Source organism: Scyliorhinus canicula, chromosome 7 (assembly GCF_902713615.1).
Source record: "Scyliorhinus canicula chromosome 7, sScyCan1.1, whole genome shotgun sequence".
In the NCBI taxonomy this organism is placed as follows: Eukaryota; Metazoa; Chordata; class Chondrichthyes; order Carcharhiniformes; family Scyliorhinidae; genus Scyliorhinus; species Scyliorhinus canicula.
Window position 1 is genome coordinate 31,933,000 of NC_052152.1, and position 15,533 is coordinate 31,948,532.

At 45.3% G+C, this 15,533-nt stretch overlaps 1 protein-coding gene across 2 annotated transcripts in view; it reads right to left on the reverse strand.

Annotated features, from left to right (window-relative positions):
• epha3 (eph receptor A3) overlaps positions 1 to 15,533 on the reverse strand; it is a 299,166-nt gene that overhangs the window by 265,952 nt on the left and 17,681 nt on the right. For both annotated transcript variants that reach the window (XM_038801693.1, XM_038801692.1), the window contains exon 2: positions 9,600 to 9,664. In XM_038801693.1, coding sequence (XP_038657621.1) covers positions 9,600 to 9,664 — 65 coding nt within the window. The remainder of the gene's footprint in view (positions 1 to 9,599; positions 9,665 to 15,533) is intronic.

Genomic DNA, 15,533 nt, shown 5'->3' on the forward strand with positions numbered 1-15,533 from the left:
GGAGGTCCAAGACCTCAACGATCTAAAATGTTAGGTGAGACTTTCGAGCATATTTTCATTGGAGGAAAGATACTGATTGGAGAGGTGATCCAGGTTTCTAAATTACTAAGAGTTATATTTGTAGATGAAAGTTAAACTGTTTGACTTTTTTTGCCTGAGATAATACAGATTTAAAGTGAACAATGCGCAAGCTTCAGGTAAAACTGAAGAACAGTAGAAACCTTTCCATTTTCTCTCGAGGCTCCCATCAAAATGCAGTTGTTATTGCATCAATTATCTCCTTCCGACAGAGTCTAATGAAATACTAAAGTATGTAAGTCTGAGGTCTAGGGTTGTTTGGGAACTGAGTTGCAGGTCATGAAGACAGACACAGACTGAGATAAGTGAACACATTGTCATCAGGAACACTTGCTCCAGTTTTGAAAAGGTTGTGTAGGCCGGGGTGGAGAGATGGAGGTGGGAGCGGTGCGTTTTGGACTGGAAAACAAAAAGGTCACGCTTCACCGCACACCGCGGAGTTTTGACTCCATTGTCTACTCGGTTATATTCTCATGATCCTTGCCCATGAGTCAGCTGGATTGACAGACTTAGCTCCCAGCCAAGGTGGCGAGGACTGCAATACAAACTGCTATGGCGAGCAAGTGGAAGGATGGACTCTCCGTTTCTTCAGCCCAAATTGATCCCTGGCATTGAAAGGATGAGGGTGATGGCTCAATCCCACCCACCACTCCCGGACCTGGTTAGATTGGGGTGAGGTCACACTATAGGGAGTCTGGGAAACTACTCGGGAGAGCCCAATTCAAGGGTAGAAGCTAATTTTGGGGGGATAACGTGGTCGCACCCCCGCTCCTCCTAGGTCACAAGCGGTGCTATAAGAGACTGGCTTTCTCCAAACGGCTGTTCTTGCCTCCTTCCAACTGTTGTGTTTCCTGAAGCTGTGAAAATCCAGCTGGCAAGGGGTAAATCTGCAGGCTAAATCCTAGCCTGCTAGCCTCATCATAATACTTAAATAGCAATCCTAGTAGTGAGTTGATCCCACACCACTTGTCCCATTTCTGTTAAATCTGAAACGGGGCTGTTAAGGCCAGTTTTCAGATTTTTAGATCCTTGGCATTTCACCTGATCATAACCCACCTTAACCTGAGCACAACCATTTCATTTGGGGGGGGGGGGGGGGGGGGGGGGGGGGGGGGGCAGGGGTGCGGGGGGGGGGAGGTTGAAATTTGCCTCAACCAATTGCTGCATACTTTAATGTAAATAAAAATTGAGAGTGATGTAATAGGGCCTCTCCATTCACTATTACCAGTTTTGCAGTACCGTGCTCAGACAAGAATATGCACGAAGGTAAGAGGTGCTTTTATTATGATTTACGGACAAATGAACTAATGTATTAGGAGCAGAAGTTAGCCATTTGGTCTCTCAAGCCTGCGCTGTTATTTGATAAGATCATGGCTTATCTGCTGTATTTCAAATTTCACCATCTCATCCATTCCTTAATAACCTTTGATTCCCTTCACTAACAAGAATCAATCTACCTCCGCCTTAAAAATATTAAATGACTTTGCCTCCGCCACTTGCTGAGGCAAAGAGTTCCAAAGTAACACTTTGAAAGGAAAGGAAAGGAAAAGATTCCCTGTCCTAAAAGGTCGACCGTTATTTTTAAATCAGTGCCAATCAGTTCTGGACTCACCCACAAGAGGAAACATCTTATCCACATCCACCTCGTCAAGGCTGTTGAGGATCTTACATACTTCAATCAAATCACACCTTACTCTTCTAATTTCCAGTGGAAGTAAACCCAGACTGTTCAACCATTCTTCATATGGCAACCTGTTTACCCCAGGTATAAATCTAGTCAGGCTCCTCTGAACTCCCTTCAATGCATTTCTATCCTTCCTTACATATGAAATCAAAGGCGGATTGGTGGTACAGTGATTAGCACTGCTGCCTCACAGCACCAGGGACCCGTGTCCAATTTCGGCCTTTGATCACTATCTGTGTAAAGTTTGCACATTCTCCCGTGCTTGCGTGGGTTTCCTCCGGGTGTTCCAGTTTCCTCCCACATGCCAAAGATATGCGGGTTAGGTCGATTGGCCAGGCTAAATTGCCCCTTGGTGTCCAGGGGTGAGCAGGTTAGGTTACGAGTTTACAATGAAAAGGTGGGGTGGACAGGGGAATGGACATGGGTGGAGAGCTCTCTTGAAGGGTCGGCGCAGACCTGATGGGCCGAATGGCCTCCTTCTGCATTGTAGGGATTCTATGTGGCCTCACCAATGCCCTGTATAAATGATGTGGAGATGCCGGCGTTGGACTGGGGTGAGCACAGTAAGAAGTCTTACAACACCAGGTTAAAGTCCAACAGGTTTGATTCAAACACGAGCTTTCGGACGCTGCCCTAGACTCGACATGTATGCTGAAGCCGTCAGAAGTCGTGTCAATGCCAGATTCATCAGTCGCATTCACAAGGCAGCCCTGAACGTCACCCAAGTACAACGCAACGCCATCCACGCTCTCAAAACCAACCGCAACATCGTCATCAAACCAGCAGACAAAGGAGGGGCCACCGTCATACTGAACAGAACGGACTACTGCAAAGAAGTATACCGACAACTCAACAACCAGGAACACTACAGACAGTTACCCGCAGGCCCAACCAAGGAACACATCCGCCAACTCAACAGACTGATCAGGACCTTGGATCCAGACCTTCAGAGCACCCTACGTGCTCTCATCCCACGTAATCCCTGCATTGGAGATCTCTACTGCCTCCCGAAAATACACAAGGCCAACACACCATGCCGTCCTATCGTTTCAGGCAATGGGACCCTGTGTGAGAACCTCTCTGGCCACATCGAGCGCATCTTGAAACCCATTGTACAAGGTATGCCCAGCTTCTGTCGCGACACGACGGACTTCCTACAGAAACTCAGCACCCATGGACCAGTTGAACCAGGAACATTCCTCGTTACGATGGATGTCTCGGCACTCTACACCAGCATCCCCCATGACGACGGCATTGCTGCAACAGCCTCAGTCCTCAACACCGACAACTACCAATCTCCAGACGCAATTCTGCAACTCATCCGCTTCATTCTAGATCCCAACGCCTTCACCTTTGACAACAAAGTCTTCACCCAGATTCATGGAACAGCCATGGGGACCAAATATGCACCTCAATATGCCAACATCTTCATGCACAAGTTTGAACAAGACTTCCTCACCACACAGGACCTGCAACCGATGTTATACACCAGATACATTGATGACATTTTTTTCCTTTGGACCCACAGCGAAGAATCACTGAAACGACTACACGATGAGATCAATAAATTCCATCCCACCATCAGACTCACCATGGACTATTCGCCAAATTCTGTTGCATTCTTGGACACACTCATCTCCAACAAGGACGGTCACCTTAGCACTTCGCTTTACCGCAAGCCCACAGACAACCTCACGATGCTCCACTTCTCTAGCTTTCACCCGAAACACATTAAAGAAGCCATCCCCTATGGAGAAGCCCTCCGTATACACAGGATCTGCTCAGACGAGGAGGAGCGGAACAGACACCTACAGATGCTGAATCCGAAAGCTCATGTTTGAATCAAACCTGTTGGACTTTAAAAAAAAAAATCGCTTATTGTCACGAGTAGGCTTCAATGAAGTTACTGTGAAAAGTCCCTAGTCACCACATTCCAGCGCCTGTCCGGGGAGGCTGGTACGGGAATCGAACCGTGCTGCTGGCCTGCCTTGGTCTGCTTTAAAAGCCAGTGATTTAGCCCAGTGAGCTAAACCAGCCCCTGACCTGGTGTTGTAAGACTTCTTACTGTATAAATGAAGCATAACTTCCGTACTTTTATGTTCAATTTCTCTTGCATAAAGGATAGCGTTCTATCAGCATTTTTAATTCTCCACTGTACCTCCATACTAACTTTTTGCGGCTCATATACTAGAACATCTAGATCCCACTGGACTTCACAATTTTGAAGTTATTCTCCATTTAAGTAATGCTCTGTTTTTTATTCTGCCAGATGGAAAAACTTCACATTTTCCCACATTGTACTCCATCTGCCAACATTTTGCCCACCCACTCAACCTATCTATATCTGTTTGCAACCTCCTTATGTCTTCTTCACAGCATACTTTCCTTCCTATCTTTGTGTCATCTGCTAATTTAGCAACCATGTCTTCACTCCCCTCATCTAGGTCATTGCTATAAATCCCCAGCACTGATCCCTGCAGGAATCGACTCATCACATTCTGCCAATCAGAACAATACCTATTTATGCATACTCTGTTTTCTGTCAGTCAGCCAATCTGCTATCAATGCTAATACATCACCCACTACACCCTGAACTCCTACTTTGTATAATAACCGTTGATGTGGCAGATGGAAATTCAAGCACTATCAACAGGATTCTCCGACCCTCCACCAGATCGGAGAATCCCCCTCGCTGCCCCGACACCGGCTGCTGTATTCTCCGGCGCCGGGTATCTGGCAGGGGTGGGGCTCACACCCTGCCGGTCGGGGCCGTTGGCAGCGCCACCCCCCACAGCAATTCTCCGTGTCCCGATGGGCCAAGTGGCCGTCCGTTTTTGGCCAGTCCTGCAGGTGTGGGTTCGACATGGTCCCACACGGCAGGACCTGGCAGGTAAGTCAGGTGGGGCGGTCTTCGTGGGGGGCACGGAGGGATCCGTCCCCGGGGGGGGGGGGGCCCACGGTGGCCTGGCCCGCGATCGGGGCCCACCGATCTGCGGGAGGGCTTGTGCCATGGGGCCACTCCTTCCTTCTGTACCGGCCTCTGTAGGGTTCCGCCATGGCTGGCGCGGCAAAGACAACCACCTGCGCATGCGCCAGAATACGCTGGGTGGTCTGCGCATGCGCGGAACCATGCAGGCCCTTCAGCGCATGCGCAAAATCGAGCAGTCCCTTCGGCGCCCCACCTAGTCCCCGGAAATGCAGAGAATTCTGCACTTTCAGGGGCTGTTGACGCCGGAGTGGTTCATGCCGGTTTTCCCGCTGGCGTGGGGACTTAGTCCCACAAAAGCAGAATCCCGCCCTATATATCTACAGGTTTCCTTTCATCCACAACACCTGTCGCTCCTTCAAAGAACCCTAAAGAATTGGTTCAACATGATTTTCCTTTCACAAAATTATGCTGAATCTTTCCAATTACCTTGCGTTTTTCGAAGTGCCCAGATATAACCTCCTTGATGATCAATACTAATACCTTCCCCATGACAGACATCAAAGTAGCAGGCCTATAGTTTCCTGCTTTCCTCCATCTTTCTGGAATAGAGGAGTTATGTTTGCTACTTTCCAGTCTGGAACCATTCCAGATGTTGGGAAAACAAAGGTAGTTTTAAGGGATCAGGATAAATTCAAGTTAGATTCAAGCTCGACAAAGGTGTTTGTATGTATGGGGGTTGGCTACATTCCAATTGAGTTTCTATTGCACTTAGAGAGGGCTACATTGTGAAAAATAAACTAAAGGGATAAGCATGTGGCCATTGCTTAACAACTGGAGATGGTAAGGTAAATAACTTTTACGTATTACTTTTGCAATTTGAGAGAGAGCAGTTGAAGACAGGCAGCAGGATCCTCTGGCCTCCCAGCCACATGTTTCTCAGCAGCGGGGGAGATAGCTGCAGCGCACCATTCACCGACAGAAAGATTCTCTGCATCCACTAATTCCAATAGGAATTCCCATTGAAGCCACCCCACACGGCCGGGAAACCCATGGGTGGGGATGGCAGGACCAGAGAATCCGCCTGCCAACAAATGGCCGGCAAATTCCAGCCAGATTCTCAAGGAATGAACATCTCTCGACCGTGCCAGAAGAAAGATTGAACAGGACGGGGGCTGCAAAGAGGCAGACTTCCTAAAGTACAAGTTACAGTCCAGAAAACCAGGGAATTGGGACAGGAAGCGTGCCTAAGAAGTCTGGAGTTAAGTGTACAGAGACCAAGGTTTTGTTCAGAAGAATTCAAGGGACAATAAGCAAGGGGCGGGATTCTCTCAGCCCAGGCCGGGCCGGAGAATTCCTGCGACTGGTGCGAATCGTGCCAAACCGCCGCGATGCCGGCAGAGCAGAGAATCGGCTCCTTTGGCGCTGGCTTGGTTGGTGCGGCGCCGGTTGGGGGCCGCTCTACGCGGCCAGCCTGCCATTTCTCGGCCTGGGATGGGCCGAGCGGCCATCGTAAAAACGCCAAGTCTTGCCGCCGGCGTCCACATCTGCTCTCAACTGGCGGGACCTCAGCGTGGAAGAGTCGGGGGGGGGGAGGCATGTGGGGGTGGGGGGGTGGGGAGGGGTGAGGGGGGGCCTCCGATGTGGTCTGGCCTGCAATGGGGGCCCACCGATCGATGGGCTGGACTCTCTGGCTGGGGGACTCCTTTCCTCCGCACCGGCCCCTGTAGTCCTGCGCCATGTTGCGTCTGGAACAGAGCATTGAAGGAAGCCACTGCGCATGCGTGTGTTGGCGCCGGTCCAACTGCGCATGGGCACTTTGGTGCTGGTGCCACTGCGCATGTGCGGATCCCCCAGCGCCCACTTCGCACCGGGATCAGCAGCTGGCGCGGCATGAACCGCTCCAGAGTCATGCTGGCCCCTTTTTCGGGCCAGAATTAGTCGTCGGGTCGGTCCGTTCACGCCGTCGTAAAACATGACGGCATATACGATGGTGTGGACACTCTGCCGTGGGATTAGAGAATCCCGCCCAAGGTGTTCTGAGTTAAAGAGACAATTGCAGTAACTAGATTTGAAGTGGGACAGCAGACATTGGCAAAATGTCTGATGTCATTTTAGTACCACCTAAGAAATTAAATGTTGAAGCAATTGTCAGCATTTTGCACAGCAGCCAAGACAACACAATCCTAAAGGAGTTGGTGTGAAATCCTGGACTAGAGTTTTTGTTAAAAATGGAATGGGACTTTGTGTGAAAGTATAATATGCAGAACCTGGACTGGATATCGGCATGCAAACTGTCAAGGGAAAGCATTATTTTGAGAGAAGATTTTAAAACGTGTTTTAGTAATGGAGTTTGGAAACTTTCATGTGATCATCATCTGGGGGATACTGAGGAGAAAATCAGAGGCACGAACTAGGATTCAGAGCGTGAATTTGATCATAGTCATCTTGTGCACTTAAATGGGACTTTTTGATTTAATGAGACCATTGTAGATTAAGATATACTTTGTATTCCATATTAATCTTTAAACCTCTATGTATTTGTTCAGCTCAGTGGGAGTAAAGGAGTATTACATTATCTTTCAACATTTCATGTTTAATAAATATTGTTTCTTGTTAAAATTAATTAACGGTGCTGTGACTCTGTTTCTCCACTTTAAAAAGTAAAAGTTACGGTCTTTTGAGCCAAAGTTCCATTGTGGGATCTTCCCGTCCAGTTATAACATCAACTGGGATTGGAACATGGAATGTGGCGAATTTTGGAAAATTAACACCAATGCCTCCACTACGTTATTGGCCGCCTCGTTGAAGACCTTAGGATGAAGTTCACCAAGACCTTTTCAGCCCATCAGGCCCATTTTTTAATCTTCAATCCTTCATGAGGTTTCTGAACAAACCTTGGCGGCTACGACCAGGTTGGTAATGTTTTAAACTCAAAGGTGGTGGGTGGGATTCTCTGACCAGCTGCACCCTTTTTATGGCCTGGCGCGCCCTCGCCCACAGCAGGCTCCTTAGTCGAGCCAGCCCATTGTGTGCACCCCCACGCCGTCGGAAAATCCGTGGGCATGAGTGCGCTGCCGGCGAAACAGAGGATCATGCCGGCGGAGAATCCAGCCCCTTAGAAATCAAAAGTGTGGAAAATGGTCAGGAATTACACAGTAGTTTCAGAATTGGCCGATACTGTGAATTGCTGAACAATTCACAATACCGTTATTACTAATTGAAAATGATTTGTGTGTTCCGTTTTGGGCTTGCTGCGGTGATGAAACAGAATGTGGTTAGACAATGGGCTGGGATCTGTCGCCTGCATGTCAAGTTTCTGGAAATAGTTGTGCAGCCTTTAGCCACTATTACATCTCTTAATAACCAACTATGTTGATATTACAGCTATTTACAAAAGAATAACATAATTTGCATTATATTATTTGATGCAAATCACACCTGAAAGAACATACTCTTCTTGGCATGTTTGTCAGAGCCTGTAAAACAGAGAGATTAACGGCAGGCTGTTACAGATGATGCACGGATCATGCCAGCTATCTGCATGTGAACTGCGTGTATGTGAGAGACAAATGGTACCATGTGAACTAAATCAGGACTAAACGCAAGGAACAGATGGTGGATATCCAGACAGAATTGTCTCTAAATGAGTAGTAGTATAAATAGGTTCATTTGAAACACTTAGTAAAAGATTTAATCAGCTTCCCGCCGAAGCATGGCTTGTTTCTGTTTAACCACAGCAGATTTTGTCCTTCTATCCACTCTACACATCTGTGTCCATGTCGGATTCTCAATATTTACTGCACAAAGGCCAGATTTGTTTAAAACTAAATGTCCTGCTATTTTTCAGCTCTCCACTTCTGAAGACTCATTCTGGGTACAAAGCTACCAAAGCTACCTTTGTCCATTTTAGTCATTCCTCACATGCAATCATGTACTGTGCACATGTGGGATATCTGATCATGACAAGCAATGTCTGCTTCTGACATCACACTATACAAGTACACTTTCCAGAGGAGTGACAGGGTACTGACCAGCAGCGGGATTCACTGATGATCTGTCCCTTCCCCAACTTAACTCTGAGGGTCATTGTGGCACCCATTGCTATGTGTGAGATCGGAAAATTGTATAGCGGCAAGATTGAAGTTTCAGGCCTGATGGGGCTCAATATTATCTCACATTACAGGGATAATTTTAGGACTTTGCACTGTCAGTGGTAAGCAATGCCCACTTTAATTTATGTTGTGTCCTTCCAGCAGGTGGGGCTCCCTGCCAGAGATGTAAATTCAGAACATTGTCCTTTATATTTTCTTGACATTAGGGTAGTCAAAGGGATGGGAGCTAGGGAGGTTATACCCACGGGAAATGGTATAAAATGGGCAATCAGATTGTTTGCATATGATACACTCCACCCTGTTCTCCCCACCGTTGGTGTCAAGTGTATCAGTTGACTAGTTCGATGTCATCCATGGTTAAAATGATTCCCCTGAACTTCAGCTTTATTATCCTACAGATTTTGTTCATTTGAGATCAACCAGAACATTTGTAGTTTAATGTAAGGTGACGGTGACATTTATGCAATTTTAGTTTGGGATTGAGCCAAATGAATTACTTTAACTGGCATTTACAAAGAAAAGGAGTAACTAATCCAAAGTTTGAGTGAAAGTGTAGAAACAAAGCAGTAATGTGTCACGCTGCTGATATTTTGAGCATAGATGTTTTTCAAGGAGAACTCTTGGCATTGTGAAACCTTGCCTTAAGCAACCAATTTTAAACAATATCATTTTGGTGCCCTTTTTCTGCCTTAGCCTTGAACCCACACTTCAGTGAGATCAAGAACAGGGGTTTTTGTATGGTATCTAAATCATGAGCCAGATTTAAGTATTTTGTAGGTTGTAGTTCTGCACTTACCCCATGTATTGGGTAGGATATCCAACCCAGCTCCCCTTGAACTGCTTTAGAATCCAGGAGGTTAACTGTGAAAACAAACAACAGTTAATAAACAAATAGTCTCATATTTCTTCACCAAACCTTCTTCAGAGTTATAGTCATCCATGCAAGTTATTCAAGACATTCAGTTTCGAATAAATGCACATCTGATCAGAGTACAAATTTCCCAACTTATTTCCAATTTGTTCCCATACAAAAGTACTGATGCAATGTCTAACAAAAATCCCAAATCCAGTGTAAACGACTTCCAAAAAAAACATTTTGTAACACTCTGTATATCGAATACCATCAAAAGATAGATAAATAGACTCCAGTGTTTGCCTTTGGTATTGCACTTTACAGTACAGGCTAGGACGTTACAATGTTTAAAATGAACTGGTAAAGCACATGATAATTGAGTACAATTGGTGGCTGTGCCTACAATTGCTGAGGCACGAAGGTCTGGAATTCAATCCCTAAACCTCCCCACCTCTCGATCTTATTCTCCTCTTTAAGATCTTTCTTAAAACTTGCCTCTGAGCAAGCTTTTGGTCATCTAACATAATGCTTCCTTTTGTGAGTTGGTGTCAAAATGCTTTTGATAATTGTGGTGAATGTATTACTGCTACCATTCACCATTGTATTGCATTACATTGTATTGTATTATGTTGATGCCCTTGTGGGCTCCGCCCCCTCAGGGGAGGTATATAGATCTGCAGCCTGTAGGTGGCACTCAGTACAGAGCAGTCGCAGGCAGGCACAGATCTAGCTGATTAAAACCATTGTTCACTTCTACTCATTGTCTCGTGTGAATTGATGGTCACATCAATAATGCTCCTGTAAAACACTTTTGCGATGATTTATTGCATTGAAGGCACTATCAAAGCATTTGGGACACCACGGAGGCATAGTGATTAGCACTAAGGAGTCGGGTTTGATTCCGACCCTGTGTCACTGTGTAGAATTTTCATGTTCTCCCAGTGTCTACATGGGTTTCCTCCCACAGTCACATAGGTGTGCAGTTTAGGTGGATCGGTCATGCTAAATTGCCCCTTAGTGTCCAAAGGTTAGCTGGGGCTATGAGGATGGAGAGAGGTGTGGGCCTAGGTAGGGTGCTCTTTCGGAGGGTCAGTGCAGACTCGGCGGGCCGAATGGCCACCTTCTGCACTGTAGCGATTCTTTGATTCTATATATATATTCTTGTAGTGGTACGCACCAAGATTTTTCTTGAACATCAACTGTGGAACTGCATGCCTGCCTCAAATTAAGAGTATCGTACATGATTGCTATGTTTAATTTGTTTTCTTTGTCTGAGGTTAAACGTTACAGGTGAGTCCCGGTAAATACACAAATAATTTGTTATGAATGTGGTGATTAACAGACTGAGAGAAATATCCAGTCGACTGAGTCTATCAGTTTTAAAACAGATATATCTCTTTACAATGTTTATGAGTATGTAACAATTCAGCAGAATCCCTTCCCTGTCAATAGGAACAGTATTGCCATTCTACCTAAGAAAGAATTGCATTTATATGTTTATTTTATCCTCAGTAAGTCCCACAGTGCTTTTCCATTACTTTGGAAATTTTGTTGTTATATAGTCAAAGGCAGCAAGATCCCATGTGCAGCAAATGAATGAATTTACAGTAATTCTATTTTCATCAAATGTTAGATGTGTGTTCTGTGATGGACAGGACAGCAAAAAAACTCACTCTTCGAATAGTGCCATCAAGTCTTTGACTTCCATTTGAGCTGGCAGACAGAGCCTTGATGTAACGTCTGAAAGACAATCCCCGACAATGCAGCACTCCCTCCGTTTTGCACTGAACAATCCACATGGGTCTTGAATAATTGGGGTGGGAATATAGGATTTATCTACATGACACCATAAAATGGGTAATAGTGAATCCACTGGAAAAGAATATTGGACAGAACGCAAAATGACCTGCTGATTCACTGTCATCCATTTGGCATAACTGCTCACGACTAATTCATTCCCCCCTCTGAAGTTTCTTACCCGTCGGGGCAAGTACAACTAGCTGAACAACTTCAAAGGTTATGACTGTGATTGAAATAAGGGCATCACTGGAGTGCATACTGTGAATGTCAAATTCAGAGACTGGGATAAGCGCTGTGAACATCAAAACTGATCGCCAGTGGTACACCAAGGTATTTCTACTTCTTAGATAGGCTTCAATTAAAGCAACCCATATTGAAGTCTCTGACGTGTTGCCCCATTAATCTGCAATTTTCTCATTAAATTCTGACACCTTGTCACTCTTTTATTCAGGCTGCACTTTTCACAGGTTTTATCGAATCAAACTAAGACACACGTTAAACACCACCGTCATTACAAATTGGAACATCTGCTCAAAGAACTTTCCATCTCTCTAGTTTATCAGAAAGAGATATGCAGATGTCTGAAACCAGACAATATTTATTTGTTTGCATTGTTTTTTTAACAGAACCAACATATTCAGACACAATTCCACATATGTATAGAAAGTGTGTTGGTTGTTGGGATTTTCCTGGCTACAATTCAACAGAGATGTGATGGAGCAAATTAATTGCTAAGACTACAGGACTAACTGTTTCTGAATATCAGCAGAAGCTGAGATGAATTACATTCTTTAACGCCCTGCGCAGCAGCTGTCATTTTATATAGTAGTGTGTGTTAACTACGATTCTAAGTGAAAATGGAATCAGTAATACATAACGTTACGCTGCTGTGTAGGCAGAAGGGTGTAAGGGAACGATAATGATAGTTAACAGCAAAACTGCAAGACACACAAAGCATTAAAATACAGGTTGTGGCCTCCACAAAATAGAAGAATGGCATTATTTGATCAATAGGAGGTTACAACAGGCTCGCTTTGATGAGGAGTCTTAAGTCTTGATATACTTTGGTAGACAGTACTTTATAGGCCAAGACTAAAGCCCCAATTTAAACTTAAGACTTGCAGGGGTGGTTAACAATGGTGGAGGGTGGGGGTGGATGGTGAAACTGTGCAAACCTGCATAGAATGAGGTGCAGGAAATTTTAACTCCAGGCCCTCATTCTTCACTCCCACCCAAACATCAGGAGGAAGAAAAATGTTAGAAGGTGAGACACCACCACAAAGGACTGAACAAATGGCCATTGACACAAAAGTCCCTGGTTGGGAGAAACGCCTGGAGCTAGGATGGCCGATTTATCTTTCCTTGTAGGAATCGCAGGAGGATTCCTGCTCCTCCTGGCCCCACAAAGGAAGATTTTAAAAAGACAAAATACTTGCCTTGTTTAGTCATCTTTTGACCCGGCTCTTTTTCCTGCTTGATTGGTCAGATGGAAAAGCCACAATGACTTCCGCAAGCAGTCCCCGGGTTATAATGACAGCTTATGACTTCATTGGAGCCCGATCTGCATATTTAATAAAGGACTTTGGGCCTGCTGTCCCAAACTCATAGATAGGAGAGCAGGAACCCACAGGAGGGGCTGCAGGGCCTTGTTGGATAAATACAGATCATGCACCTGAGAAGATGCTCACTGACAGCCTGTGCAGACTTGAAAAATTCAGACCAAGTTGTTTGCTTTGAGAGAAATGTTCTGAGGCAGAGATCTGAATTTCAATTCGAAATGAATGTCACTGACAGACTAGAACCCAATGCGCAATGAATGGAGGTGGATAATGGTGCAACAGATCAAATTCATACCTAATGTTTACACTACTATTGATAGGCATTTGATCATTTAGTCCTGAACATTGTTTTCCAAAGATGACATGTAACAGATCAATCAATAAATAGTACATATCAAATTAATGCTGCAGGCCATCGTCATCCCATGCATAAGCTCCAATCATTCCCATTCATGTTTTATCTATATTGTATAATTCAGGTCGGTGTCATTTCAGCTAATTAGCAGCTCCGTGCACTCCACGGGATGTGAGCTGCAGGGACACAAGTGCCAGTTGATTCGACACAATATTTCATGCTCTTAAAAGTAGCCTCTTATGTAAAAACAAATAAGAACCCCATAATGTAAATTAATCTAGGCTTGTAAAGTTACGTATTACCATTTGGTAACTTTGAATGATCCAGAAAAGGGCTTGATTTTTAAAAAAAATTCCAGATGCAAGTCTCTTGACTACATGTCACTAGTCATCATGCAGTTGTAATACCAGTGAAACATAGGACATGACCATAAAACAACTTCCTTTGTGTTGAGAATAGATTTGGAATAATGTTGTACCTCAGCAAAAGTTTAATAATGTGCAGGTTAGGTGGATTGGTCATGACCAATGCGCAGGGTTGCAGGGAGTGAGCCTGGGTAGGGTGTTCTTTGAGAGGGTTGGTGCAGACTCAATGGGCCAAATGGCCTTCTTCTGCACTGTAGTGACTATATGGACAAGTGTAGAATTTACTGTTGGTGATATTAATGGGCTGCCACTTATTGAACTTGAGCAACATACCAATTTATGTTTTAATGGATGTCTTAATACCTTTATAAACAGCTGAGTAAGGTAACTACATTTATAAATGACTACATTGATATGAACATAATTATCAACCAATATCTCCATGGTAGAGATTTTCCAGAATTGGTTATAAAACTCTATGACCTCTGGAACCTGGATTTGAATCCAGCCAAATTGATAGCGTTTTTCTGCGATTGAACCAAATGGGAATCATGTCCCATAACGTGCACGTTTAGCTGCATGCTCCCCAGTGCTCGCAGCACCGAAAAACACAGCGCTATCTAACATGATTCCAGTTAGATATGGGGCGTTAGAGGGGAATGCGCAGCCAAGGCCACACTTAGTCCTATTTCCTGCACTGAAGCGCCCCTCTCATTGAAACACCTCAGTTCAGGGAGAGATGGATGCTATTTTTAAATGGCATCATGATATCTCGACCCCGAACCTCCCCAACGCCCCAATTCACCTAAAAGGGGTTCCTCGGCCAACCCCCCACAGCCCACCTGCATAGGACATCCCCGGGCCCAATCACCACCACACAAAAATGCCAGTTTGGCACTGCTAGCCTGGCAACCTGGCAGTGCCCCTGCCAGCAGGCAGTGCCACCTAGACACCCTTGAAGTGCTAGGCTGGTACCCAGGTGGCACTGCCAGAGTGCCACCCGCCCTGCCCAGAGGGCAAACACCTGGGGGCCTCCAATCCCCTGGATGACTCCCACAACTGCCATTCCATCAGGTCCCCGTTTGTGGAGATCAGTACTGAACACCACGTGCCCATAGTCTCCAAGACGAAGGAGCTAGGTCCCAATGCCTTGGCTACCTCAGGGAACTAGCTGTCTCACTCTAATATGCAGATTTGCTAAGACATGATTCCTTCCACGTCACGTTAGATCTCGCGAGGTGTGGCTAGCGGGTAGATCCCGGAACGGGGTCTCCTGGCATTTGCCGACCGCATTGCATGTTGCTTTTAGGATGCAGCCTGACCGGTGAATCATGCCCTCACATCTATATCAGTTAGCTGTTGACATTCTACAAATATTACTTTCGGCAATTTCAAGCTCACTCTGTGTGTGTTCTCTTAATATTGGAATCTGGTACAGATTGGTACTAGGTTGCCAAATTCACACAGAGACCATAAGCATGCTAAGTGGTTATGCTAAACTAACAAAATTAAATCACCAGCTTCCAAAAAGCTGACTCTTCCAGAATGGCCTTTGGTAGAGATTCAATGTCACCTGAAAACAAGGAATTAGATAGAAAATGCAACAGGCCTTTCGCCTGCCACAGCTCATGCTTTAATACCCGGTACTCATATCGCCTTTATTGCAGGAGAATAGTGTACAATATGCAAAAATACAATTTGCAGCAGGCAAATTTATGGAGATGGGGAGTGGGTGGTGGGATGTTGGGTTTTATAGGTTTCAATGAGATCCCCCCTCATTCTTCTGAGCTCCAGCGAA